Source organism: Bos taurus, chromosome 7, assembly GCF_002263795.3.
Source record: "Bos taurus isolate L1 Dominette 01449 registration number 42190680 breed Hereford chromosome 7, ARS-UCD2.0, whole genome shotgun sequence".
Lineage (NCBI taxonomy): Eukaryota > Metazoa > Chordata > Mammalia > Artiodactyla > Bovidae > Bos > Bos taurus.
In genome coordinates this window covers 10,008,618-10,035,101 of record NC_037334.1, presented here as the reverse complement: position 1 = coordinate 10,035,101, position 26,484 = coordinate 10,008,618, and the positions used below count along the sequence as shown (strand labels likewise).

Genomic DNA, 26,484 nt, shown 5'->3' with positions numbered 1-26,484 from the left:
GTGCATCTTGGCAAGGCAGCAGCTAATTTGAAGGTCCTGAGGAAGGTGCTTGTTTAAGATGTTCTAGACTAGAAAAGGAAGCCAGTCTGGTGAGGGACATGAGCAGGGGGGATACTGAGGAAAGATGGTGTCAGAGGATGTTGAGGAACGAGGTGTTCTCCCTCCTGCTGTTGAAAATTCAGGTCACGAGGGGTTCTTCATCCATGTTTTTTACCTTCTTCAATTTGTGAAATTCAATATTAATAAAGCCATATGCGAGACAATTGATGGAAAATCCAAAACCAAATTCTAAAGAAAAGGTTATGATGGTTATAACTTATGTCATTAATTCATTTTTTTTTTTTTTACAAAAAAAGACATTGAAAGAGATAATATGACAGCAAGTTGTTATAATATGAGATGGAAGCACTGTCTGAGTTAAAATTTCCTCTTACTTAGAAACATATGGATTCCAATATGCCTGTGGAAGATAAGGGTGACATTTATTCAAATGTAAAGAAGAGAAGTTTGCAAATGGAGGCTGAATATGACACAACTTTTAGAATAGATTTAGAATGAAAGGACCATGAGGAATAAGAGATGTGGAAGTAGTTCAAAATATGCAAAAGTGTGATGTATTTGCACCACGTATGAAGAACATTCCTTTTCATTTTTGTTTAAGGCAAGGATTTGCAAGTGAAGAATATTTGAGTGATGGCTCAATTCCTTCAGTTAAAAAAACATTGGAGAGAACATAAGAGAACTGACACAGATTTTACCACACAAAATGTTAAATTCTCAGAAATTTCGCACAAATAATTGCATACATTATGACATACCTAAGGGCAAACAGCAATCTTGATCATAAAAATCCAATTCCTAGTTTGAAAGCACATAACAATTAAAAAACAAAACAGGAGCAAAAACATGCAGAATTTCCTATACAAAAGCAAAGAACTTGACTGCTCAGTTTTTAAAGGTGGCATTAATGAGTTAATGATTCTATCAGATCAAACAGTTGATCCTAAAGGAAATCAGTTGTGAATATTCATTGGAAAGACTGATGCTGAAGCTGAAGCTCCACTACTTTGGCCACCTGCAAAGAGCTGACTCACTGGAAAAGAACCCTATGCTGGGAAAGATTGAAGGCAGGAGAAGGGAATGACAGAAGATAAGATGGTTGGATGGCATCACTGCTTGATGGACGTGAGTCTGAGCAAGCTCCAGGAGTTTGTGATGGACAGGGAAGCCTGGCATGCTGCAGTCCATGTGGTTGCAAAAAGTCAGACATGACTTGCCGAGGACCAGCCCCGGCTGATCCAGGGTATTCGAAGGGGAGACGGCGTCGGCGACTATTTATATGCTAATTAGAGATATAGAGAACAATAGAATGAGGATAGCTCAGTAGGAAAATTCAGTGGAGAAAAGAAGCTGAGTAGCTTGGTTTACGCGGGAGACCAATAAAACTTCAAGACAAGAAGTTTGCACCACTTACGTAGGCCGCAGGCGCCCTCTCGAATAGCGGAAGGTGCCTCACCCTAGACACCTTCTCGAGTGGGTCTTAGAAGCCCAGGCATAATTAGTAAGCGTGGTGGGTTCCACGCTCCAGATGGAGACTCAGCTGGAAGTTAAAAGAAAGAATGACATGGGGAGACCAAGCATTGGTGAGCAAGGCCCGTAGCTTTATTTTTAACAGGGGCTTTTATACCCTAAGTTACACATAGAGGATAATAGGGGATGCAAAGTCAGCAGTCTTTGATTCTTATCAAAAACCAAGGTTTCTTTCCTGCAAATTTATCGTATACAAATGGTTTAGGTGATTTACATCATCTTCTGGCCAGAAGGCCTACTAACATTTTATGACTCTTGACAAGGACTTATCAACAAAGACTTATTTTCCCTAAGAGTAATTATTTTAAGGTTTGGCACCATCTTCCAAAGATAAAATTGCATTCCTATAGGGCGGATGTGTAATGGGTTTACAACAAAGGAAAGAATTTATTACCTTAAGGGTCTAAAGTTACTAACACCAAGGCCACTACTTATTTTTTACTATATACCAACTATTAATTAATACACATTCAAGGATACAATTCAGGGGATGTGAAAACTTGGCAACAAGCATTGACTCATCAATGAAATCCTTTACTAGTTTATTCTGACAGTTTTTAACTCTCTGAGAGGCTCTAAGCTATTTGAATATCTTAAGCTTCCCGTGCCTCTGGAGGCTAGGAGACTGTAAACAATCGTATGCATAGCTGCAGGAGTCCGGGTAAACTTGTCAGGCGAGTTAGAGAGCCATCTGAGGGGTTTGGATTTAAACACTCCTAATTGCCCAGGAACTTTATTAATTGGAGCTGTAAGTTAACTCTTTGACAGAGAGAGAGAGAGATGGTGGTAGGGGACAGCCCCCAGTAAAGTCAGAGGTGAGAGCACAAAGCAATAAAGTAGGCAGACTCTGGTTTTTTGGGGGAAAATGCTCGAGAATATCCGGGTGGACTCCTGAGGCTCGATCCCGCCTTTGCGTATGCCGAGCCTCCTTCCTCATGACCTTTGTCATGAGTGGAATGCCTCACCGGCTCCCCGCAATGACTGAGCAACTGAACTGAACTGAATGATTCTACACATATATTTAATATTATATGTAATGAAGTAATTGCAGGGTAAGCTCTTTGGCATATAATTTTGATATATTTTTATTTGAATATTAAGAGGGTGGAGACACTGAAATGTATGCCTCATCAAGGGCTGTTGCAGGGGAAATGTTTACCAGCATTCTAGGTCTGAATCTTATTCATCATAGTTAAATATGCTTCTGATAGACAAACATGCTACATCATGTACATCCCTCCACAGCTAATACCCTTATAACTCGATTTCAGTTAACGATAAACGTACTTGGACTTAGGTTCTACTTTGACTGAAAGCACTTTGCACATCTCACTCCCTCTTCTAACTGGGCTTCTCTGTCCATTATTTAATGGTCAATATTGACCCTTGCATTGTCAAGCTCAGCATCATGAAATAATACATTAATTTATCAGTCAAGACAACAAACAAACTCAGTGTTCATGGCTCTGGTTTAGTCTACATTGGCTCTCATTAGAACTCAGGTGAATGTCCTTGACTGCCATTCCCTTTGACCATATCTTTCAGTATTTACTTGGCTCCTGGACTCACATGGATAGAGTTTCTGAGAGGAAAGTCTCAACATAGATGCCCCAACTCCTCTTGGATGGTTGATGATGGAGATAGAAACTCTGTCTACAGATAACACAGTGGGATGGAGTTAAGCATTGGTTCCCCAACTACAGTTTTGACTCTGTAAGCATCAACCATTCCCCAATCTAGTCCAAGACTGCACAGGCAGAGGGACTGCAGCACAGGAAATATTTATGGCTCTTTATGTCTGCTCATGAGCATGATTCCCTTTTGTAACTACCACCTCTAATAACTGACTTCCCTGAGGGACACTGGTCTGGTCAGATAGAAAAAGTTTCCTGCCCATACTCTGTGTTTAGGATACAGAGTATATAGTTTTACAATTTCTGCACAACAAAGTGTCTTCACCTGAACTTTTGAATGAAAGTGTATGCATTTCTTCCAGAAATGTGATCAATTTTATTTTTTTTTTATGCAAGGACTCATGAATCACACCAAATAATATACATCTGAAAAAGTTTGAATTGGTATTTTCAAAGAAAATTTATATTTTTGAATATTTATGTATGGTGTTAGAAAGTGTTCTAGTTTCATTCTTTTACAGGTGGTTGACCTGTTTTCCCAGCACCACTTGTTAAAGAGATTGTCTTTTGTCCATTGTATATTCTTGCCTCCTTTGTCAAAGATAAGGTGTCCATAGGTGTGTGGGTTTATCTCTGGGCTTTCTATTTTGTTCCATTGATCTATATTTCTGTCTTTGTGCCAGTACCATACTGTCTTGATGACTGTGGCTTTGTAGTAGAGCCTGAAGTCAGGCAGGTTGATTCTTCCCCTTCCATTCTTCTTTCTCAAGATTGCTTTGGCTATTTGAGTTTTTTTGTATTTCCATACAAATTGTGAAATTATTTGTCCTAGCTCTGTGAAAAATACTGTTGGTAGCTTGATAGGGATTGCATTGAATCTATAGATTGCTTTGGGTGGTATACTCATTTTCACTATATTGATTCTTCTGACCCATGAACATAGTATATTTCTCCATGTATTAGTGTCCTCTTTGATTTCTTTCACCAGTGTTTTATAGTTTTCTATATATAGGTCTTTAGTTTCTTTTTTTTTTAATTTTAAAATCAAGACAAATTAAAAGGTATTTAATAAATTAAAATGTATTATTGTTGTTTAGTTGTTAAGTCATTTCTGACTCTTTGCAACCCCATGAACTGTAGCCTGCCACATTCTCTGTTAGTGGGATTTCTCAGGCAAGAATGCTGGAGTGCGTTACTTCTATATTGTAAATTAATTGTCCATTTATACCCATAATCTTGATAGGAATGTAAATTGGTGCAGCTATCATGTAAAAGAGTAGGAAGACTGCTCAAAAAATTAAGCATAAAATTACCTTATGATCCAGCTATTCCAATTTGAGTATTTATACTAAAAATACAAAAACACAAATTTGAAAAGATATATGCAACCCTAAGTCCATCACAACATTATTTTCAATAGCCAAATATGGAAACAACCTAAGTGCCCATCAACGAATGGATAAAGAAGAAGGCATATATGTATATAAAATGTAATGCTACACAGTTATAAAAAAAATGATGAAATCTTGAAGGAGGAGAGTAAGATGGCAGAGTGAGAGGATGTGGAGCCCACCTTGCCCACAAACACATCAAAAATAATCTACATGTGACATATACACACAACTGAGATTAAAATAGATAACTAATAAGGACCTACTGTATAGCACAGGGAACTCTAGTCAATATTCTGTAATGGCTTACATGGGAACAGAAGCTAAAAAGAGTGGATATACCTACATGTATTACAGATTCACTTCTCTGTATCCCTGAAACTGACCCAGCAATGTAAATCAATTATAGCACAGCATATATATGGAATTTAGAAAGATGGTAACGATAACCCTGTATACGAGACAGCAAAAGAGACACTGATGTATATAACAGTCTTATGGACTCTGTGGGAGAGGGAGAAGGTGGGAAGATTTGGGAGAATGGCATTGAAACATGTAAAATATCATGTATGAAACGAGATGCCAGTCCAGGTTCAATGCACGATACTGGATGCTTGGGGCTGGTGCACTGGGACGACCCAGAGGGATGGTATGGGGAGGGAGGAGGGAGGAGGGTTCAGGATGGGGAACACATGTATACCTGTGGTGGATTCATTTGTAAGTTCAGTATTAAAATTAAAAAAAAAATTTAAAAAGTAGTTGCAGAAATAAAAACATGTGATAAAGTTCAACATCCATTCATGATATAACAATCCTGATCAAAGTGGGTATAGAGGGAACATATCTCAACAAAATAATGGCATTTATGACATAAATACAACCAACGTCATATTCTACAGTGACAAGTTGAAAGCACTTCCTATAAATTTAGGAACAAGACAAGGATGTCTACTCTCTCTACTTCCAATATTCACTCCTAATACTTCAAAAGACTTACAACATTTCCCACAGAAATAGAATTAATATTCCTAAAATTCATGGCTTCCCTGGTGGCTCAGATGGTAAAGAATCAGCCTTCAATGGTGATTGCAGGCTGGTATTGCAGGCTCTTCAACCCTTGGGTCAGGAAGATCCTCTGGAGAAGGGAATGGCTACCCATTCCAGTATTCACGTCTAGGGAATCCCATGGATAGAGGAGCCCTAGCAGGCTACGGTACATGGGGTCGCAAAGAGATGGACACAACTGAGGGACTAACACACATACATGCCTAATATTCATATGGAACCACAGAAGGGCCTGAATAACCAAAGCAATTGTGAAACAAAATCAACCAACCAAGCAAACAACCCTCCCCTCCACCAACCGCCATGACAACAAAGCTGGGCTTATCATTCTCCTAAACTTCAGACTACACTGCAAAGCCACAGTCATCAAAATGGCATGGTACAGACACAAATAATCAATGGAACAGAATAGAGAGCTAAGAAATAAACCACATACTTATGGGCGATTAACCCACGACAAAGAACGTAATAATAATAATAATAAAATAGTCTTTCAACAAGTGGTGCTAGTAAAACTGGACAGCTGGACAGCTATGTATAGAGAATTAAATTAAAATTTTTCTCACACCTTATGCAAAAAAAAAAGAAAGAAAGAAACCAGAAATGGATTAAAGACTAAATGTGACTGGAAACTATAAAGATCATAGAAGATAATTTGGTAGAACAGTCTTTGAGCTAAATAATAGCAATGATTTTTGGATCAGTCTCTTAAAGCAAAGGAAATGAAAGCAAAAATAAACAAATGTAACCTAATTAGACTTGAAAGCTTTTGCAAAGCACAGAAAGCCACTGAGAGCTTATTGATACAACAATCAAAATAAGCAAATGTGAAGGCAATTGTAAAAATCTGCTACTTCTTACTTTGGGTACTTGCATCAATATTTGAGATAGCATTCATGCTCATTCTATTTTTCAAGTGACTTCAAAACACTGTATTAAAATGTGATCCTATCAGCAGATGAATGGATAAGAAAGCTGTGGTACATATACACATTGGAGTATTACTCAGCCATTCAAAAGAATACATTTGAATCAGTTCTAATGAGGTGGATGAAACTGGAGCCTATTATACGGAGTGAAGTAAGCCAGAAAGAAAAACACCAAATCAGTATACTAACGCATATATATGGAATTTAGAAAGATGGTAACAATAACCCTGTATGTGAGACAACAAAAGAGACACTGATGTATAGAACAGTCTTTTGGACTCTGTGGGAGAGGGAGAGGGTGGGATGATTTGGGAGAATGGCATTGAAACACGTATAATATCATATATGAATCGAATCACCAGTCCAAGCTCAATGAATGATACTGGTTGCTTGGGGCTGGTGCACTGGGACGACCCAGAGGGATGGTACCGGGAGGGAGGAGGGATGGGGGTTCGGGATGAGGAACACATATATACCTGTGGTGGATTCATGTTGATGTATGGCAAAACCAATACAATATTGTAAAGTAATTAACATCTGATTAAAATAAATAAATTTATATTAAAAAAAAAAAGAAATGTGATCCTATTGAAGTTACTTTCCAGGAAACCAGGGAAAATTGTAATAAAATAAGTACTTGTGGAGAAAAATAGGTAAGCCTGAATTACAGACTGGGCAAGAATTCAACCTCTCTTGTCAGTTGCCCTTTGATCATAATAATGGAAGATATCACTGATTATAATGAGGATTTAAATGGATGGTATTCAAATGTGCATTCATTGATTCTTTTATTATTATGGCTAACTTTAGAAAAAAGTGACATACTTAATTTAGAGCTGTGGAAAGGTATGTGAGTGGGAATTACTGTAAATTTTCAAGGGTAAACAAAAATATAATACAGCACGTCTCCTAGATATAAATGAGTTCCTTTCCAAGAGTGTATTCTTCAGTCCAATTTGTTCATAAGTCCAACAAAGTTGGCCTAGGTACCCAACTGGCACAATCAGTTACATAGTACTATAATCAGTTTCCCTGGAGAAATGGCAACCCATTCCAGTATTCTTGCCTGGGAAATCCCATGGAGAAAAGAACCTGGTAGACTACAGTCCACTGGGTCAAAAAGAGTTGAACATGACTGAGCAGCTAAACCACGGCCATCACTGTAATAAGTTTATACTACTTTATATACAAATAACATATTAAAAATAAGTATAAAACATAAAGAAAACTTTCTTAATTTTACTGTATAGTGCCTCGAAGAGTACAGTGATAGAATACAGCAGCTGGTATATAGGAGTTGGCGCTGAGTGAAAAGACAAAATTATTGAATGGAGGAGGGAGAGGAGATGGGAGAAGGCAGAGATGAAGGATCACTAACAGTAGTAGATGGAAGCTGAAATTTCACTCATGCCTGATGTTGATGGAACAGGTTCTGGTTCCTTGCTGGATTCATTTGATCTACCCTCTTGAAAAAACTTCCCATTAGCTCCTGGGATACTCTGGTAGCTTAGTTGGTAATTAGTAAACCTGCAATGCAAGAGACCCTGGTTCAATTCCTGGGTCAGGAATTTACCCCAGGAAACAGGATAGGCTACCCATTCCAGTATTCTCTGCCTTCCTTGGTGGCTCAGATGGTAAAAAAAAAAAAAAAAAAAAATCCACCTGCAATGCAGGAGACCTGGGTTCGATCACTGGGTTGGGCAGATTCCCTGGAGGAGGGCATGGTGACCCACTCCAGTATTCTTGCCTGGAGATTTCCATGGACAAAGGAGCCTGGTGGCTACAGTCCATGTGGTCGCAAAGAGTTGGACATGACCGAGTTACTAAGCACTTGAAAAACAATCTAATGATATCTTGATGTAGCTTTTTCTCCTATCAGAAATGACACAGCAGCACTGGATTGCATTCTGAACAGCTACTGCAACTTTCGTGTACCATTCTGAAATCAGGTCCAATGCCTCAAAAACTCATTTGTTGTTGTTCAGTTGCTCAGTCATGTCCAATTCTGTGAGACCCCATGGATTGTAGCACACCAGGCTTTCCCATCCATCACCATCTCCCAGTTTGCTCAGACTCATGTCTGTTGAGTCAGTGATGCCATTCAACCATCTTATCCTCTGACGCCCCTTCTCTTGCCCTGAATCTTTCCCAGCATCAGCATCTTTACAATGAGTTGACTCTTCCCATCAAGTGCCCTCTCAAATAAAGAAATTCCCTGGCTATTTCCTGTGTTATGGATCACTCCTGTTCTTCAGTTACATCTTCTTCCTCTTGTCTCTCTTATTAGTTTTCCTGGTTCTCCAATTCCTTCTTTTCACCTCGATTCACTGTCCTGGTTATTTTTGTTTCCATCATTATTACTTGGTGCTTTTTAGCTGTACCAGCAATATCACCAATGCTTTTATGCTTGCTTCAAGACACCCTGGGCTTGAAATAAATACAGAGTACTACTGTACCCTATATAATACTCTCTCTACACACACACACACACACACACACACACACACAATATGTCACCTAAAAGATCTTTTGGCCAAAAAGACCATGTGTATGTGTGTGTATATATATATATATATATATATATATATATATATACACACACACACACATATATACACAACTGTCTGGTGAGGCCTTACAAATAGCTGTGAAAAGAAGAGAAGTGAAAAGCAAAGGAGAAAAGGAAAGATATATGTATCTGAATGCAGAGTTCCAAAGAATAGCAAGAAGAGATAAGAAAGCCTTCCTCAGCAATCAGTGAAAAGAAATAGAGGAAAACAACAGAATGGGAAAGACTAGAGATCTCTTTAAGAAAATTAGAGATACCAAGGAAACATTTCATGCAAAGATGGGCTCGATAAAGGACAGAAGCAGAAGATATTAAGAACAGGTGACAAGAATACATGGAAGAACTGTATAAAAAGATCTTCACAACCAAGATAATCATGATGGTGTGATCATTAATCTAGAACCAGACATCCTGGAATGTGAAGTCAAGTGGGCCTTAGAAAGCATCACTATGAACAAAGCTAGTGGAGGTGATGGAATTTCAGTTGAGCTATCTCAAATCCTGAAAAATGATGCTGTGAATGTGCTGCACTCAATATGCCAGCAAATTTGGAAAACTCAGCAGTGGCCACAGGACTGGAAAAGGTCAGTTTTCATTTCAATCCCAAAGACAGTCAATGCCAAAGAATGCTCAAACTACTGCACAATTGCACTCATCTCACACACTAGTAAAGTAATGCTCAAAATTCTCCAACCCAGGCTTCAGCAATACGTGAACTGTGAACTTCCAGATGTCCAAGCTGGTTTAAAAAAATGCAGAGGAACCAGAAATCAAATTGCCAATATCTGCTGAATCATGAAAAACTAAGAGAGTTCCAGAAAAGCATCTCTATCTGCTTTATTGACTATGCCAAAGCATTTGACAGTGTGCATCACAATCAACTGTGGAAAATTCTGAAAGAGATGGGAATATCAGACCACTTGACCTGCCTCTTGAGAAACCTATATGCAGGTCAGGAAGCAACAGTTAGAACTGGACATGGAACAACAGACTGGTTCCAAATAGGAAAAGGAATACGTCAAGGCTGTTTATTGTTACCCTGCTTATTTAACTTATATGCAGAATACATCATGAGAAATGCTTGGCTGGAAGAACCACAAGTGGAATCAAGATTGCCAGGAGAAATATCAATAACCTCAGATATGCAGATGACACCACCCTTCTGGGAGAAAATAAAGAGGAACTAAAAAGCCTCTTGATGAAAGTGAAAGAGGAGACTGAAAGAGTTGGCTTAAAAGCTCAACATTCAGCAAACTAAGATCATGACATCTGGTCCCATCACTTCATAGCAGATAGATGGGGAAACAGTGGAAACACTGACAGACTTTATTTTTTAGGCTTCAAAATAACTGCAGATGGTGATTGCAGCCATGAAATTAAAAGACACTTACTCCTTGGAAGGAAAGTTATGACCAACCTAGATAGCATATTCAAAAGCAGAGACATTACTTTGCCAACAAAGACCTGTCTAGTCAAGGCTATGGTTTTTCCAGTATTCATATATGAATGTGAGATTTGGACTGTGAAGACAGCTGAGCACCGAAGAATTGATGTTTTCAACTGTGGTGTTGGAGAAGATTCTTAAGAGTCCCTTGGACTTCAAGGAGATCCATCCAGTCCATTCTGAAGGAGATCAGCCCTGGGATTTCTTTGGAAGGAATGATGCTAAAGCTGAAATTCCAGTACTTTGGCTATTTCATGCGAAGACTTGACTCATTGGAAAAGACTCTGATGCTGGGAGGGATTGGGAGCAGAAGGAGAAGGGGACGACAGAGAATGAGATTGCTGGATGGCATCACCAAATCGATGGATGTGAGTTTGTGTGAACTCCGGGAGTTGGTGATGGACATGGAGGCCTGACGTGCTGCAATTCATGGGGTCGCAGTGTTAGACATGACTGAGCAACTAAACTGCACTGACTGAACTGAATGCATAAGACTAAGGAAAAAACTTAATAAGGAGAGTTCCTAAAATTGCATGAAGATGCTTAATCCAAAGATGAAAAGAAAAATGGAAATCCCAGGAAACAAATAGAAAATTTTATTCCATAATGATCAAAGAATCACAATTTCTGGTTCTGAGGCTTTGAGTTATGCAATCCAGTGGACTAGGGTATTTGGTCTTTTAAACTTGGCATAAAGTAGAATCGCTTCAGAACACCTTTTATATCTTTGTTCCTCAGACTGTAGATGAAGGGGTTCAGCAGGGGTGTGACCACAGTGTACATCACCGAGGCAACTGTACTTGAATGTGAGGTGTGGGTAGCAGCAGAGCTAAGGTAAACTCCTAAGGCTGTAAAATAAAATAAGGATACAACAAAGAGGTGCGACGCACAGGTAGAAAATGCTTTATATTTCCCCTGAGCTGATGTGATTTTACATATGCAGGAAACTATTTTAGAGTAAGAGTAAAGGATACCAGCAAAAGGACCAACACCCATCAGGACAGCTGCAAAATACATCACTATGTTATTAAGAAAGTTGTCAGAACTAGCAAGTTGTACCACCTGACTGAGTTCACAGAAAAAGTGAGAGATTTGCGTTTCTGGGCAGAAGGACAATCCCAGCACCATTAAGCTGTGTAGCAAGGAATACAAGGCAATCAGCACCCAGGATATCAGAACCAACAATCCACAGAGCCGGAGGTTCATGATGACCATGTAGTGTAGGGGGTGGCAGATGGCCACATACCGATCATAGGCCATCACTGTCAAGAGAATGTCATCTAATTCTGCAAAGAGAATGTAAAAATACATCTGCGTGATACAGCCTTCATAGGTGATAACTTGGCTCTGTGTCCGGATGTTCCACAACATCTTTGGGATGGTGGTGGAGGTGAAACAGATGTCTACAAAAGACAGGTTGGAGAGGAAGAAGTACATGGGGGTGTGGAGGTGGGAGTCCAAGCTGACAGCCAAGATGATGAGCAGGTTTCCAAAGACAGTGATCAGGTACATGGAGAGAAAAAGCCCAAATATGAGGGACTGTATTTCTGCTTCCTTTGAAATTCCCAGAAGAAGAAATCGTGAAATTTGTGTATTGTTACTTGGTTCCATGGGGTGGAGGTGACTACCAGGAAAAAGGAAGATAATGACAATTTTCACTCATACTAATTCACATAACTGAAATACTGCAATTTCTACTTAGCCCTCAAGAAGTTGATGTTAATATTTTAATTGCAGATAAGTTCTCTTTTAGAGTATGTGTGCATGTTGAGCCCCTTCAGTTGTGTCCGACTCTGTGCGACCCCAGGGACCATAGCATACCAGCCTCCACTGTCTTTGGGATTTCCCAAGAAAGAATTCTGGTGTGGCTTGCCTTACCCTCCTCCAGCGGTTATTTCCAACACAGGGATTGATCCTGCATCTCATGAATGGGTACTGTATTGCAGGCAGATTCTAAACCACTGAGTCACTGCAAAAGTCCCTTGAAGCTATATTTCATTTCTGACTTGGAATTTTTGTCCCATTCTCATCACATTTGCTAAGAGGTCATATATTCTAGAGTTGTAATGTGGTATTCCTTCATTCTTTTGAGAAATACATATTTAGTGTTAACTGTGTTACAAGAATATGGAGACAAGAAGTAGAAAATGCTGAAAAGCAAACCTCTGGCAATCCAAGGATGGTGAATGAGGTTATGCTAATAAAATATGATAGAATATGTAAGAATATGATAGATGCTATGATGAACAAAGCCAGGTATAAGAGAAAGTGGTAGGAGGTGTTATTTTTTCTCAGTGTTTAGGAAAGTCCAGCAAACTAGGTGATGTTTGAACAGATTCTTAATGAAAGAGAGACAAGGAGCTAGTGTGATGTCAGAATTGTGTGCCTGGAAGAGGGACCTGACACCCCTAAGGACCTGAGCTGCTACTGCTGCTAAGTTGCTTCAGTCGTGTCTGACTCTGTGCGACCCCATAAACAGCATCCCACCAGGCTCCTCCGCCCCTGGGATTCTCCAGGCAAGAACATTGGAGTGGGTTGCCATTTCCTTCTCCAATGCATGAAAGTGAAAAGTGAAAGTGAAGTCACTCAGTCGTGTCCAACTCCTAGCAACCCCATGGACTGCAGCCTACCAGGCTCCTCCGTCCATGGGATTTGCCAGGCAAGAGTACTGGAGTGGGTTGCAGACATTAAGGGAAAATAATATCCAATATACTCAATGAACCCTGAGACAATGCAATAAACAAGGGTTCCTTGATCCAACATTCCAACTCCAGTGACATCTCCTTGATGTCTGGAAACATAATAAAGAAAAATATATTTTGTCCAAGAACATAAAAAATAATATATGTATGACATGGAACATCTTACAGTTTGAATATCCCAAGAAGAAAAGAAAAAAAATGGAATATAAGCTACCAATTCAATATCAGAAGTTGGATACAAATACAACAAATACAAATACAACAGAAGTTGGATATGTTTTATATGAAGCATATAAAGCAGGAGAAGATTTCTTTTTCTTAAGGACTTCCCCTATTTGTTTCCTCATGTTCATAAATAAGACCCTTGTACTTATTTTCTACTTTTACTGGAAGCATTTTATGCCTCCTATTTCTTCTAAAGGGAAAACCCCAGAGGCATGGTATGGCGAGGGAGGTGGGAGGGGGGTTCAGGATGGGGAACACCTGTACACCTGTGGCAGATTCATGTTGATGTATGGCAAAACCAATACAATATTGTAAAGTAATTAGCCTCCAATTTAAAAAAATATATATATTTAAAAATAAATAAATAAAAATTGAAAAAAAATTTTTCTTGGTGGGTCAGAAAGTAAAGAATCTTCTTGCCAATGCAGGACACATAGGTTCAATCCCTGGGTCCAGATGATCCCCTGGAGAAGGAAATGACAACTCACTCCACAATTCTTGCCTGGGAAATCCCATGGACAGAGGAGCCGGGTGGGTTACAGCCCATGGGGACACAAGAGTTGGAGCAATTTAGAGACTAAACCACTAACATCATTCCTTCTGAGTTTCTACTATTACCATTTAATTGTCAAGACTGACACTTGCATTTTCAAGTGCAATGTTCACTCTATTTTTAGACCATAAATAAGTACATTAATATTAGGAAAAGCAGAAAACAACCACAATGACTTTGGCCTCTGGGCTATGCAAGACTGGTCCTCAGATGACCTCAAGTCCACAATCCGAGCTTGCATCATGACTGACACTCTCCTGCAGGGTCTGTGGCATTCTCAGACTCACCTGCCTGCAGATTGAGAGAGAAGGCTTTCCCTGTAGAGGTCAAAATTCCTCCCTAAATGATTACTGATGCAGACAGAAATTTTGTCCTCAAATAAGAAAACAGAAAGTGATAAAATCAAGCATTGGTTGCCAGACAGATGCAAAACTTCAGAAGCAAGAACCAGGTCCCCTCCAACTAAAATGGCAGAGGCTGAGCGACTGCAGCAGAGGAGATATTTACAGCTTCCTGTGTCAGTTCATTATGCATGTTTCCTCTGGTTACTCCAACCTCTCAATACATGATTTCTCATGAGGACACTTTTCTGGACAGAATGGAGTTTTTCCCCCTGCTAATTCTCTGTTCCTAAGACACTGCATTAAAAGTTAGGCGAATTTATTTTTTATTGCTTCTTCCTCTTAATTCTCTTGCTTCTAAATCCCTAAGGTTCTCAGCATGTCATCACATCCCTGAGTACAAAAATAATAGCAAATGATGCAACTGGCAGAGAATTAATCTCAAAAATACACAAGCAACACGTGCAGCTCAATTTCAGAAAAATAAACAACCCAATTAAAAAATGGGCCAAAAAAACTAAGCTGACATTTCTCCAAAGAAGACATACAGATGGCTAACAAACACATGAAAAAATGCTCAACATCACTCATCACTCAGTGGGCATACACACTGAGGAAACCAGAATTGAAAGAGACACGTGTACCCCAATGTTCATTGCAGCACTGTTTATAATAGCCAGGACAAGGAAGAAACCTAGATGTCCATCAGCAGATGAATGGATAGGAAAGCTGTGGTACATATACACAATGGAGTATTACTCCGCCATTAAAAAGAATACATTTGAGTTAGTTCTAATGAAGTGGATGAAACTGGAGCCCATTATACAGAGTGAAATAAGCCAGAAAGAAAAACACCAATAGAGTATAATAAAGCATATATATGGAATTTAGAAAGATGGTAATGATAACCCTGTATGCGAGACAGCAAGAGACACAGATGTATAGAACAGTCTTTTGGACTCTGTGGGAGAGGGTTAGGGTGGGATGAGGTGGGAGAATGGCATTGACATATGTATAATATCATATGTGAAATGAATAGCCAGTCCAAGTTCGATGCATGATACGGGATGCTCGGGGCTGGAGCCGTGGAATGACCCAGAGGGATGGTGTGGGGAGGGAGGTGGGAGAGGGGTTCAGGATAGGGAACATGTGTACACCCGTGGCAGATTCATGTTTATGTATGGCAAAACCAATACAATATTGTAAAGTAATTAGCCTCCAATTAAAATAAGTAAATTTAAATTAAAAAAAATTTCTTTAAACTGTAGCATTCAGGATTTGTCTTGAATAGGTCCCTCGGGTCTTTATGGCTTTGATTTGGGGCAGGGACAGAACCACTGAAATCTCCAAACATTACTATTATCCTCTTCAAAAAGTGGGATGACTTTGCTACTTTAGAATAAAACCTTGGTCAATATATTCCTTGGATGCATGGTAGTTTCTCCAAGTCAATTATAAATTTCCCTGTTATATCAGAAGTTAAGAGTTATCCTTTAATTCCTCACTACTAAATGTTTGTACTGATAAGAGAGATATTTATATGTTTATATATACCATGAACTATCTTAACGTACTATATGTATGTGTGTGTGTGTGTGTGTGTACTTTGCGCAGTCATATCTGAGTCTTTGTGACCCCATGGACTGTAGCCTGCCAGGCTTCCTCTGTCCGTAGGATTTGCCAATCAAGAATACTGGAGCAGGTTGCCTTTCCATTCCCTTGGGATCTTCCCAATGCAGAGGTCAAACTCACATGTTCTGCATTGCAGTCAGATCCACTACGTAGATCAAGCAGTATCTTGTATACATATGTAGTGTGTGTGTGTGTATATATATATATGTAGTGTGTGTGTGTGTGTGTGGGTGTGGGTGTGGGTGTGCCACAACCTGAGATGAGTGGATGCTTGGGAACCTGGCAGTGAATCACAGCAGAGGCTCAGGCATGAAGCAATGTCTAAGCAGGGCCACGGCCCTATTACTAGCGCTTACATGGGCTTCACATCAGAAGCAACCCCAATCACTGACTACAGCCGTGTGCCACAGCCCACATCCCTATCCATACCAGAAGTTCATGCAAGTCCCTACTCCCTGGATTTGCACCCCATACCATAATAAGAACAGCAGCCCTACTGTAGTGACAAAAGAGCTTCAGACCCAAAGATGCTTCTCAGCAGGGGAGGGCCAGCTGTTGGTGGCACTTAGAGAGACAGTGCATCAGAGGCAGTCTGCATCTCAAGCTCTTCCCAGGCCAACAGGTCCATGCCCCACCCCACCAATATGTAGAGTGCCTTACGCTAACACTTCTTGCTCCAGTACTGCTCCCCTCTGGGTCAACCAGCTGGTGTGGGAGTGGGGAAGCACACTCTTAGGGGGAACACAGTCAGCTCAGACTTGACCCTCAGAGCTTCTGATCTAGCAACTTGGGAGCTGCCTCCCTCTGATTAGGCCAGTATTGGCCACAAATCAAAGATGAAGCCATATCTCATACCTGATTCAAGCCCTAAAAACGCCTAAAAAACAGCTAATGAAAGAGAAAGGAATAGTTTACCAGATTTGGAATCAATGCATTAGTAAAGATGATATAAAACTCCATTTCCTCAAGGTAAAATGATTCAAGGAAACTTCCAAAAGAAGTTTTATTTCCAGTATTCACCCTGTGCATTTTGTTAATAAGTGGAAGACCATAAAATATTTAATTCTCTGAAAAAAGGACTGATGAAACAGTGATCATTTCAACAGGGAACTATAAATAAAAACTAGTTAGAACTGAACACTACAATAAAGGAAATGACCAACGACTAGAAGTAATTAATAGTATACCAGGTAATACAGAAGAATGCATAGGCTAACTGAAATATAGAATAATGGAAATGACTCAGTCAGAAAAGAAAAAAAAAATTAAAAATGAGAATATTTTGAGGGATGTTTGACTACATTAAGAACACCAACACTGGCATAACTGGAGTGTCCAGGAAGGAAAAGACAGAAGGAGAGATAGTCAAAAGGTATTTGAAAAAATTATGGCTGAAAACCTTCTCAAAGATGAATAAAAAACCAGAATCAGTCACCAGAAGATAAACGTGCCCCCCCAAAATGATAGCAACAAGAACCACACCAAGATCCATCCATGAAAACTGCAATAGTAAAGATATGGGTTTCTAAAGGAAGCAAAAGAAAAGAAGCATTATATACAAAGGTGCCCTATAAGTCTATCAAATGATTTCCTTTTTTTTTTGTAGAAACATTACATGTCAGATGGGAGAAATCTGATATATTTAAAATGATGAGTAGGAAAAACCTGCAAACTAGGGCATACTATCCAGCAAGACTATCATTTAGAATAGAAGGAGAGATAAGGAGCTTTTCAGACAAGCAAAAACTGTAACAATCTATCAATTCTAAGCTTACTCAACAAGGAATGATGTAGAATCTTCTCTAAGAAGGAAAGAAAAAAGCATAACAAGTGGGAAGAAACTATACAAAAAGCAAAATCCCACTAGTAAAGGCAAATATGTAGAAAGGCTGAGAATCAAATCACTTAAGCTAGAATGAAAATTTAACAGACAAAAAGAATTTCTAATAAGCTACAATAAGAATTAAAGGGATAAATAGTGAGGTGTTAAATATGACAACAAACACAAATGTAGCTCAGAAAGTGTAAATGTAGTGACTATTTGAAAGTGCAGGAACTTAAAAGACAGCCTGTTTTAAAAAGAAAATACACACAAAAATGTAATTATCTTGCTTTGATAGCATTGCAGATACAAAGCCTTTTTTTTTTTCTGAACATTAGGCTGTCTTTGAAAAAATATCTCTACAAAATAAAATAAATTTTGCTTCTAAAAAAAGAATACAGCTATAAGTCATCATATAAAAACCCATTGTTTAACATACATTAAAAAAAAAAACTACACTAGATACACAAAAACTAGAGAGAAAGGAACACAAGCATTATTACTTTGCTGTCTAATTGCTCAGTCGTGTCTGACTTGTTGCTACCTCATGGACTGCAGCACACTAGGCTTCCCTGTCCTTCAACATCTCCCGGAGCTTGCTCAAAGCATACCACTAAATAAAACATCAAACCTAAAGAAACACACAGAAGGAAAAAATAAGAACTACAAGCAAGAAACAAAGAACACACTGGTAATCAGCAATACCTATGGATAATCTCTATTAGTGTCAGCAAACTAAATGTTCTAATAAAAAAAACATGATTCTTACAAACTTTTCATAAATCTATGATACCCCATCAAAGAAATGAAATGTCAAATCATTTTTTCTTCAAAGGTATGTAAATTGTGGAGTAGGAAAAAAATAAAAATTTCCTGTGTATAACACTGAGAATAAAGCTTAATAAAGAAAGTGCCAAAATTGTATAAATATGCTGAATCCAAAGATGAAAGGAAAAATGGAAATTCCAGAAAATACATACGAGGAGCAAATTTTATTCCACAATGATCAAAGAATCACAATTTCTGGTTCTGAGGCTTTGAGTTACACAATCCAGGGGACTAGGGTATTTGGTCTTTTAAACTTGGCATAAAGTAGAATCACTTCAGAGCACCTTTTATATCTTTGTTCCTTGGACTGTGGTTCAGCAGGGATGTGACCACAGTCTACATTACAGAGGCAATTGTACTTGAATGTGAGATGTGGGTAGCACCAGAGCTATGGTAAACTCCTAAGGCTGTAAAATAAAATAGGGAGACAACCAAGAGATGGGACACACAGGTAGAAAATGCTTTATATTTCCCTTGAGCTGATATGATTTTACATATGCAGGAAACTATCTTAGAGTAAGAGTAAAGGATACCAGCTAAAGGACCAACACCCATAAGGACAGCTGCAAAATACATCAGTATGTTATTAAGAAAGTTGTCAGAACTAGCAAGTTGTACCACCTGACTGAGTTCACAGAAAAAGTGGGGGATTTGCACAACTGTACAGAAGGACAATCGAACACCATTAAGATGTGTATCAAGGAATACAAGGCAATCAACATACAGGATATCAGAACCAGCAGTCCACAGAGCTGGAGGCTCATGATGACCATATAGTGCAGGGGGTGGCAGATGGCCACATACTGATCATAGGCCATCACACTCAGGAGAATGTCATCTAATCCTGCAAACAGTACACGAAAATACATCTGGGTGATGCAGCCTTCATAGGTGATACCTTTTCTTTGTGTCTGGATCTTCCAGAGCATCTTTGGGATGGTGGTGGAAATTAAACAGATGTCTACAAAGGACAGGTTGGAGAGGAAGTCATGGGGGTGTGGGTGTGGGAGTTTGAGCTGACAGTCAAGATGATGATTAGGTTTCCAAGCACATTGACCAGGTATATGGAGAGGAAAAGCCCAAATATGAGAGGCTGTATTTGGCTTCCTTTGACATTCCCAAAAGAAGAAATCCTGAAATCTGTGTATTGTTACTTGGTTCTATGGGGTGTAGTCGACTACCCGGAAAAAGGAAATAATGACAATTTTCACTCCTAGTGGTATAATTCACGTAGCTGAAATACTGCAATTTCTATTTAGCCCTCAAGAAGTTGCTGTAATATTTTATTTTCAGATAAGTTCTCTTTGAGCATATGTGTGTATGTTTAGCAGCTTCAATCTTATCCAACTTTGTGTGACCCCACGGACCATATGGCTCAGAGAGTAAAGTGTCTGTCTGCAATGCAGGAGACCCGGGTTCAATCCCTGGGTTGGGAAGATCCCCTGGAGAAGGAAATTGCAGCCCACTCTAGTATTCTTGCCTGGAAAATCCCATGGAAGGCGGACCCTGGTAGGCTACTGTCCATGGGGTCGCAAAGAGTTGGACACGACTGAGCAAAGGGAAGAAGGACCATAGCACACCAGCCTCCACTGTCCATGGGATTTCCCAAGAAAGAGTTCTGGAGTGGGTTGCCTTGCTCTCCTCCAGGGGTTCTTCCCAAACCTGGGATTGAACCCATGTCTCTTAAATGGTTGCTGCATTGAAGGCAGATTTTAAACCGCTGAGTCAAGAAACCCCTTTGAGGGTGTATTTCATTTCATTTCTGACTAGGAATTTTTGTCCCATTCTCATCACATTTGCTAAGAGGTAATATATTCTAGAGTTTTAATGTGAATTCCTTCATTCATTTGAGAAATATTTAGTGCTAATCATGATCCAAGCACATGGAGGAAAGAAATATAAAGTGCTGAAAAGTAAATCTCTCTCAATCCAAGGATAGGGAATGAGGATATTCAAATAAAATATCATAGAATATGTCAGAAAGTGACATAGTCTAAGAAGATAATAAAACCAGATATAAAGGAGAGTGATAGGAGGTGTTGTTTTGTCCTTAGAGTTTAGGAAAGTCCAGCAAACTAGGTGATGTTTGAACAGATTCCTAATGAAAGAGAGACAAGGAGCTAGTGTGATGTCAGAATTTTGTGCCAGGAAGAGGGACCTGACACTGCTAAGAACCTGAGGAAGCTGCTTGTTCCACATGTTCAAGTGCAAACAAGGAAGCCAGTGGGGCAGAGGGATAAGCAGGAGGGGGAGTGATTAGAGATGGTGTCAGGGATGCTGAGGAACAAGGTGGCTTCCCTTCTACAGGTGAACCTTCAGTCCACAGAGAATCCCTCCTTCCATGTGCTTCCTTGAACATTATCAATTTAGCTATAAAACCATGCTGTGAATTATATCAGATTGCATTCTTAGTTCCATCTGTTGACTGAATTCTGACCTGTGTATATATGTCATTTAGCATATGAGTCCAGGTGCCTCTGCTTTAAGAACTGTTCTCCCTTTCAAGGCACAAGTGCACACACACACACATACACACACACACACACAAATACACCATGTTCTTCTCGATTGTGTCACTACCATGTTTGGTCAGACAGATTCACACTCTTTACACTGTGAGTGGATACACCTCAGCTGATCAGGTCAAATTATTATTCTCCAAAAGGATATATAATATTTCCATGAAATTCCAGTTTATAAACTTCTCATGGAACAATAAATGTGGGGTTCATTTTTGGTTTAGCCAATTTCTGCTTGGAATTTAGAGAATAGTTAAAAGGATGAGAGTGAGAGAAACAGAGAGAAATGAAATGGGCTTATGAACATTAAGGGAAAATAATATCCAATATACTAAAATGACCCCTGAGACAATGCAATAATGAGATATCCTTGCTTCATCAATATTCCAACTCCAGTGACATCTCCTTGATGTCTGGAAAAATAATAAAAAAATATCTTTTATCCAAGGACATAAAAAATGATATGACATGGAACATCTTACAGTTTGCATATCCTAATAGGAAAATAAGCAATTGGAATATAAACTACTAATTCAATATCAGAAATAGTCAAAATACAACAGAAATTGGATATGTTGTATGTGAAGCATATGAAGCAGTAGAAGACTTCTTTTCCTTAAGGACTTTCTCTATTTGTTTCGTCCTGTTCATTAAAAAAAAAAAAAAAAAAAATCCGTATACTTATTTTGTACTTTTACTGGCAGCATTTTATCCCTCCTGTTCCATCTAACAGGATTTCCCTGGTAGCCAGAAAATAATCTGCCTGTAAATGCAGGAGACATAGGTTTGATCACTGTGTAGAGAAGATCCCCTGGAGAGGGAAATGGCAACCCACTCCAGCATTCTTGCCTGGGAAATTCTATGGACAGAGAAGCTGGGTGGGCTACAGTCCATAGGGTCACAAGAGTTGGAGCAACTTAGAGATTAAACCACCACCATCATTCCTTCTGAGCTTCCACTGTTACCATTTAATTGTCAACATTGACACTTGCATTTTCTTTCTTTTTTTTTAAATTAAATTTATTTATTTTAATTAGAGGCTAATTACTTTACAATATTGCATTTTTGAGTGAAATGTTCACTTTATTTTTAGACAATAAATAAGTACAATAACATTAGGAAAACCAGAAAAAAACCACAGTGATCTGGCCTCCTGACTTCAAGTACACACTTCTGGCTTCCATCCTCTCTGATGCTCTCCTGCAGCATCTGTGGAACTATCAGAATCGCCTGCCTGCAGATTAAGAAAGAAAGCTTTCCCTGTAGAAGTCAAAACTCCTCCCTAAATGATTACTGATGCAGACAGAAATTTTGTCCCCAAATATGAAAACAGAAGTGACTAAATTAAGCATTGGTTTCCAGACAGATGCAGAACTTCAAAAGCAAGAACCAGGTCCTCCCCAGCAAACATGGCAGAGGCTGAGCGACTGCAGCAGAGATTTTTACAGCTTCCTGTGTCAGCTCATTAGGCGTGGTTCCTCCAGTTACTCCAATCTATAACTACATGATTTCATATGGGGACACTTTTCTGGACAGAATGGATTTTTTTCCCCTGCTGACTCTCTGTTCCTAAGACACTGCGTTATAAGTTAGGAAAATTCATGTTTTTATTGCTCCTTCCTCTTAATTCTCTTGCTTCCAAAGCCCTAAGGTCGTGCATCGAACCTGGACTGGCAACTCGTTTCATATATGATATTATACATGTTTCAATGCCATTCTCCCAAATCATTTCACCCTCTCTCTCTCCCACAGAGTCCAAAAGACTATTCTACACATCAGTGTCTCTTTTGCTGTCTTGTATACAGGGTTATTGTTACCATCTTTCTGAATTCCATATATATGCGTTAGTGTACTGTATTGGTGTTTTTCTTGCTGGCTTACTTCACTCTGTATAATAGGCTCCAGTTTCATCCACCTCATTAACTGATTCAAATGTATTCTTTTTAATGGCTGAGTAATACTCCATTGTGTATATGTACCATAGCTTTCTCATCCATTCATCTGCTGATGGACATCTAGGTTGCTTCCATGTCCTGGCTATTATAAACAGTGCTCTGCTATGAACATTGGGGTACACGTGTATCTTTCAGTTCTGGTTTCCTCAGTGTGTATGCCCAACAGTGGAATTGCTGGATCATAAGGCAGTTCTATTTCCAGTTTTTTAAGGAATCTCCACACTGTTCTCCATAGTGGCTGTACTAGTTTGCATTCCCACCAACAGTGTAAGAGGGTTCCCTTTTCTCCACACCCTCTCCAGCATTTATTATTTGTAGACTTTTGAATCGCAGCCATTCTAACTGGCTTGAAATGGTACCTCATAGTGGTTTTGATTTGCATTTCTCTGATAATGAGTGATGTTGAGCATCTTTTCATGTATTTGTTAGCCATCTGTATATCTTCTCTGAAGAAATGTCTACTTCTTTGGCCCATATTTTGATTGGGTTATTTATTTTTCTGGAATTGAGCTGTAGGAGTTGCTTGCATATTTTTGAGATTAGTTGTTTGTCAGTTGCTTCATTTGCTATTATTTTCTCCCATTCTGAAGGCTGTCTTTTCGCCTTGCTTATAGTTTCCTTTGTTGTGCAGAAGCTTTTAAGTTTAATTATGTCCCATTTATTTATTTTTGCTTTTATTTCCAATATTCTGGGAGGTGGTTCATAGAGGATCCTGCTGTGATTTTATGTCAGAGAGTGTTTTGCCTATGTCCTCCTCCAGGAGTTTTATAGTTTCTGATCTTATGTTTAGATCTTTAATCCATTTTGAGTTTATTTTTGTGTACTGGATGCTTGGGGCTGGTGCACTGGGAGGACCCAGAGGGATGGTATGGGGAGGGAGGAGGGAGGAGGGTTCAGGATGGGAAACACATGTATACCTGTAGCGGATTCGTTTTGATATATGGCAAAACCAATACAATATTGTAAAGTTAAAAAATAAAATAAAATAGAAAAGCCCTAAGGTTCCCAGCATGTCATCATGTCTCTGAGCACAAGATTTTCTTTAAATTGTAACATTCAGGATTTGTCTTGACTAGGTCCCTTGGGTCTTTAATGCTTTGACTTGGGACCGGGACAGAACCACTGAAATCTCTAAACATTACATTTCTCCTCTTCAAAATGGGGGATGACTTTGCTACTTTAGAATAAAACCACAGTTAATATACTCTTTGGATGCATGATAGTTTCTCCAAGTCAATTAGAAATTTCCCGTTATATCAGAAGTTAAGAGCTATTCTTTAATCCCTCATTACAAATGTTTGTACTTACATAAGGAGAGATATTTATATGTTGATATGCACCATAAACTATCTTAGCATATTATATGTGTGTGCATGTGTGTGTGCTGCGCTCAGTCACATCTGAGTCTTTGTGACCTCCATGGAATTTTCCAGGCAAGAATACTGGAGTGGGATGCCATTTCCTTCTGGCCTCTAAACAAAGAGGAAACCATATCTCATACCTGACTCAAGCCCAAGCCCTCCATACCTCCTAGAAAGATGATTGCAATCAGTACACCCCAAAGAAAGGCATGAATTGTGATAACATCAGATCTAGCTCTTCCAGTAAAGCCACTGGGCACACATCAACTGTACATGACTGTTCCCACAGAAATACACCAGTCTAAGACAGTGAGAGTTAACTGTGGCAAATAATTTCAGAAAACAGACAAAGTTAAGTAAAATGAAAATACATAGGAATTTGTCCCAACTTAAATAACAAAATATCATGCCTAAAAAAGAGCTACAGAAAGAGAAACAAACAGTTTACCAGATTTGGAATCAATGCATTAGTAAAGATATAAAATTCCATTTTCTCAAGCTAAAATGATTCAAGAAATCTTCCAAAAAAAGTTTTATTTCCAGTATTCACCCTATGCATTTTGTTAATAAGTGGAAGACCATAAAATATTTAATTTTCTGTAAAAATGACTGTTGAATCAGTTATAATTTTAATAGGGAACTATAAAGATAGCTTGAACTGAACATTACATTAAATGAAATGAACCACTAGAAGTAATTAATAGTTATCCAGGTGATACAGAAGAATGCATAAGCTAGCTGAAATATAGAATCATGGAAATGATTCAGTCAGAAAAGAAAAAAACAAATTAAAAATGAGAGTATTTTGAAAGATATTTGACTACATTAAGAACACCAACACTAGCACAATTGCAGTGTCCAGGAAGGAAAAGACAGATAAAAAGGTAGTCAAAACATATCTGACAAACTTATGTCTGAAAACTTCCCAAACCTGCATAAAAAAGCAAATTCAGGTACCAGAAGCAAAAAGAGTCCCCCCAAAATGACAGCAATAAAACCTGCACAAAGATACAGCAATTAAAACCACAAAGTTAAAGATATGGTTTTCTAAAGCCAGCAAAATAAAACGGTGTCATGTAAGATGGAAGCACATAAGTCAATCAGCTGATTTCTTTTTTTTTTTTTTTTTGCAGAAACTTTGTATGATAAAATGGGGAGGTATTATATATTTCTTTTTTTCTTTTTTTAAATATAAATTTATTTATTTTAATTCGATGCTAATTACTTTACAATATTGTATTGGTTTTGCCATACATCAACATGAATCCTCAACGGGTGTACACGTGTTCCCCATACTGAACCCCCCTTCCACCTCCTTCCCTTTACCATCCCTCTGGGTCATCCCAGTGTACCAGCCCTGAGCATCCTGTATCATGCATCAAACCTGGACTGGAGATTCGTTTCATGTATGATATTATACATGTTTCAATGCCATTCTCCCAAATCATTCTACCCTCACCCTCACCCACAGAGTCCAAAAGACTGTTCTGTACATCTGTGTCTCTTTTGCTGTTGAGAGGGAAAAACATGCAAACTAGGGTATTCTACTCAGAAAGAGTAACATTCAGTATTGAGGGAGAGATAAGGAATTTTTCAGCCAATCAAAGACTAATAGAATTTATCAATTCTAAACATACTCTACATGGAATATTATAGGACCTTCTCAAAGAAGGAAAGACAAAAGGCATAGCAAGTGGGAAGAAACTATAAGAAAGAGAAAATCGTGCTAGCAAAGGCAAACGTGTAGAAGGGTTGAGGATCAAATCACTTAAGCTAGCATGAAAACTTAATAGACAAAATAATTCTAAAATCAAGTATAGCTTCAGTAAGAATTAAAGGGATAAATAGGGAGGTATCAAATGTGACTTCAAAGGCACAAAATGTGGGGCAGGGAGTAAAAATGTAGTGCTATTAATATGTGTAT

The 26,484-nt window shown here is 38.8% G+C and overlaps 1 protein-coding gene and 2 pseudogenes across 1 annotated transcript; 1 reads left to right on the top strand and 2 right to left on the bottom strand.

Moving 5' to 3' along the window:
• The window catches only part of LOC132345686 (olfactory receptor-like protein OLF4), a 270,579-nt pseudogene that overhangs the window by 131,027 nt on the left and 113,068 nt on the right, over positions 1–26,484 (top strand).
• On the bottom strand, positions 11,286–12,233 carry OR7A88 (olfactory receptor family 7 subfamily A member 88). The gene has a single exon (NM_001390656.1). It carries the CDS (start codon positions 12,231–12,233, stop codon positions 11,286–11,288), a length of 948 nt encoding a protein of 315 aa, NP_001377585.1.
• OR7A172P (olfactory receptor family 7 subfamily A member 172, pseudogene) lies at positions 18,940–19,889 on the bottom strand (annotated as a pseudogene).